At 40.7% G+C, this 3,527-nt stretch overlaps 1 protein-coding gene across 4 annotated transcripts in view; it reads right to left on the bottom strand.

Annotated features, from left to right (window-relative positions):
- LOC109391963 (zinc finger protein 862-like) overlaps positions 1 to 3,527 on the bottom strand; it is a 92,646-nt gene that overhangs the window by 32,511 nt on the left and 56,608 nt on the right. For all 4 annotated transcript variants that reach the window (XM_019659954.1, XM_019659956.1, XM_019659953.1 and 1 more), the window contains exon 5: positions 1,209 to 1,276. In XM_019659954.1, the coding sequence (XP_019515499.1) occupies positions 1,209 to 1,276 (68 nt within the window). The remainder of the gene's footprint in view (positions 1 to 1,208; positions 1,277 to 3,527) is intronic.

The raw sequence follows: 3,527 nt of genomic DNA on the forward strand, positions 1-3,527 counted from the left end.
GGCACCTCACTAGGCCTATAATGTATTCATAAAAGAAAACTTAACTCTTATTTTGCTTCAGCCACTGTTATTTTGAATCTCAGTTATTCACAGTCAAACCTACTCCTGATACAGACTCTAAACAGTTATTTAAAATTCATTTTTAGAATACTCTTATTGCTTTTATTTTAATTAGAGTGAATTTATTTGTCATTAACTTTTGAAGCCTGTCTTTTGTTTTTCAATTACAGTTGACATTCAACATTATGTTATATTAGTTTCAGGTGTACAGCACAGTGCCCAGACAGCCACATATTGGGTTGTCGGAAAAGTCATGACGCATTTTTGCAGCGAAAAACATAGAAAAAAATACATCACGACTTTTCTGACAACCCAATAATTCATGAAGTGATCCCCCGACAAGTGCAGCACCCACTCAGCACATACAGTCACTACAATACTATTGACTACATTCCCCATGCTGCACTTTACATCCCCATGACTATTTTATAACTACCAATTTGAGTTTCCTAATCCCTTCGCCTTTTTTACCCAGCCCTTCAAACTCCCTCCCAACTGACAACCATTAGTTTGTTCTCTGTATCTATGAGTCTGTTTCTGTTTTTTATTGTTGTTCTGTTTTGTTGGTTTTGTTTGTTTGTTTTTTGGGGGCTGTCTTTTTAATGTTTTCTTCAATAGTTTTAGAGATTTGGTCTAGAGGCTTATCTTGAGTAGGAATCTGTCTGCCCCTCTCTCTCTCTTTCATTTTCTTTCTTTTCTTTTTCTTTTTTTGACTCTTATTGCAATAGTTTGTCGGCAGAGTGGGCTATGGGCTCAATTCATCTGGATTGCAAGCTCCCTTGCCTCCTACACACACACCTTCTTTACTCTTTCTCTGGATATTTGCATCCATTCCAAGACTCTCAATTTGTTCGCTACTCACAAATATTTTATTTCAAGCCCCGATGTGAGTATCTAACTTCCCACAAGGTATCTTCCCTTAGNGCCGACCAGGCCACAGGCCTCCTCCAGGGCCCCCTGATGCAAAAAGCTGGGGGAGCCAGAGGGTCCCCCAGAGCTAGACATATCCCAAACCCTGCAAACAGCAGCCCCGGGGCCTCCAGGGTCATCCACCACTGGAGATACCGCAGGTTCAGCATATGCTCCCTTGGCCTCCTCTCCAGAGTTCAAGCAAGGCTCCTGGGAAATCAGCAGAGAGCAGGACTCACCTCATCCAGTTGGCTTTAGTCTCGTCTGATCCATCTATGGACTTGTAGCGGTTGTTCTTGTCCACAATCTGGAAGACAGAGAGAGAGTCTAGAATGGGCCATCCTAGAGGGGGCGCTCATGGGCTCCTCCCCAAACCAGGGCCTGGGACCTGGCCCCATCATCACCCCAGCACAGCTCTCCCACTGCAATTCCCCCACTGCTGCAGGGCTGAAACCCAAGCTGGGACTAGGAATTCCACCTCCCTCCTCTGTCCTGATGGAATACCCAGCAATGTGGCCAACAAGCAGCATTTCCAATAGCCTCGCATTTCAACAACAGCCAAATCCAGTCCTTCCCTTTCTTGTGTCTGTGGGGGACAAAGGCCAGCACTGGACGACTGGGCATAAGCGATCTGAAAGGGCTTCTCCCCTCCCCAGTGTCTAAACGTTCAAGAGCCTCAAGGTTTGGGCTGGGCTCCTTTGTCTTCTATAAAACTGTCATTATTTCATCATCACTCTTGAATCAAAGTTCAGCTGGGTATGGAGTTCTAGGCAGATGAAGTTTTCTTTTCTTTCAGCGCTTTGAAGATTGCCAAAAAGGCTGCTGTAGGCTCTTAAACAACCTACTGTTAGTCTAATGTTCTTTTGTGGATAATCTGTCTATGGTAAATTTTAAGACGTTCTCTTTATTCTTGATTTTCTGCCGTTTCCCTATGTGACTTTGAAATAGAGATTTACTTTTTAAAATTCTCCTCGTTCCTTGATGCGCACAGTACTTGATGAGGACTTATATCTCTTTTTAAATTCTAGAAAATTCTCAGCTATTATCTTTTAAATATAGCTTCTCAGTCATTTTCGCCAGTAGACTTTCTATTAAACATATAAAGGTGTAGCTCAATCTGTCATTCATGTCTTTTTTAACTACTTTTTTTTTTTTTTTTGAGCCATCCTGCTACCTGTTGGCTGCTCAGCTTGGGCTGGGACTCGAACCACTGTTGCTCAGAGCTCAAACTCTTGAGCAAGCTCTTAACCAACTGAGCCACTCGGCCGGCCCTTAACTACCCTTTCATATTTTTCTTTCTCTTTTTGGGCAGTGCTCTGAGAAAATTCCTCAGAACTCTCTTCCAATTTATTAATTCTCTCCTTAACTGCATCCAGTCCAGAGGTTGTCCATCTGTGGGGGATCTTCCTTTCTTTCCTTCCCTCTTTAAGGAGTACTTTTAATGCAATGAATATTTTTCACTCCCAGAATTTTTAATGGGTTCTTTTTCACACCCATCTTTGCTTATTCTGCCTCTTTTTGTTTCATAATGTCATGCTTCTTCTTTATCCTTTCCTAACAGCTTCATTGAAGTATAATTGACATATAGTGTACCATTTGATAAGTCCTGACAAATGTATACACCCATCATCACAATCACAAACATAACAAACATATCCATTTACCACCAAAAGTTCCCTTGTGCCCCCTGATCTCTCCCTCCTGCTTCTCTTCCCGCCTCCTATGCCCAGTCCACAGGCAACCACTGAGTTACTTTCTGTATTTTCTAGGATTTTATATAAATGGAATCAAATGGAAGCCAGCTATGTCTTGCTCCCTTCACTCAGCACAATTATTTTGAGATTTGTCCATATCAATGTGTATCCCATAATTCATTCCTTTGTATTGGTGAGTAGTATTCCATTGTTTGGATGTGCCACAATTTTTTCTGTCTACTTATTGATTGAATATTTGGGATGTGTCTATTACAACTAAAGCTGCTAAGAGAATTAATTCACTTATACATCTTTGTGTAGATACATATGCTTTAATTTCTCTTGGGCAAATGCTCAGCAGTGGAATGGCTGGGTCATATGTTTAACTTTTCACAAACTGCTAAACTGTTTTCCAAAGTGGTTGCACCATTCTACTTTCCCGCCAGCAGTGTATGGGAATTCCAGTTGGTCCACATCCTTGCTGTGGTGTGGACCATCATTTTGATTTTAGTCATTCTCATAGGTATGAAGCAGCAGCTCATTGTGGTTTCAATTTGCATTTCTCCGATGACTAACGATGTTGAACATCTTGTCGTGCACTTATTTGTTAGCTGCATATCGTTTTTTGGTGAAGTATCTGTTCAAATCTTCCCCCCATTTTTTAAATTGTGGAGTTTTTTTTCTTATTGTTGAGTTTTGAGAGTTTTTAAAACTATATTTGGAATCAAGTCCTTTATCAGATATATGATTTACAAATGTTTCCTCTGTCTATGGCTTATTTATTCATTCTCTTAATAGTGTCTTTCTAAGAGCAGAGGTTTTAAATTCAAACAAACAAAAACCCACTATCTTGATCTTTTTAAT

The sequence above is a fragment of the Hipposideros armiger genome, unplaced genomic scaffold, assembly GCF_001890085.2.
Source record: "Hipposideros armiger isolate ML-2016 unplaced genomic scaffold, ASM189008v1 scaffold_309, whole genome shotgun sequence".
Classification (NCBI taxonomy): domain Eukaryota; kingdom Metazoa; phylum Chordata; class Mammalia; order Chiroptera; family Hipposideridae; genus Hipposideros; species Hipposideros armiger.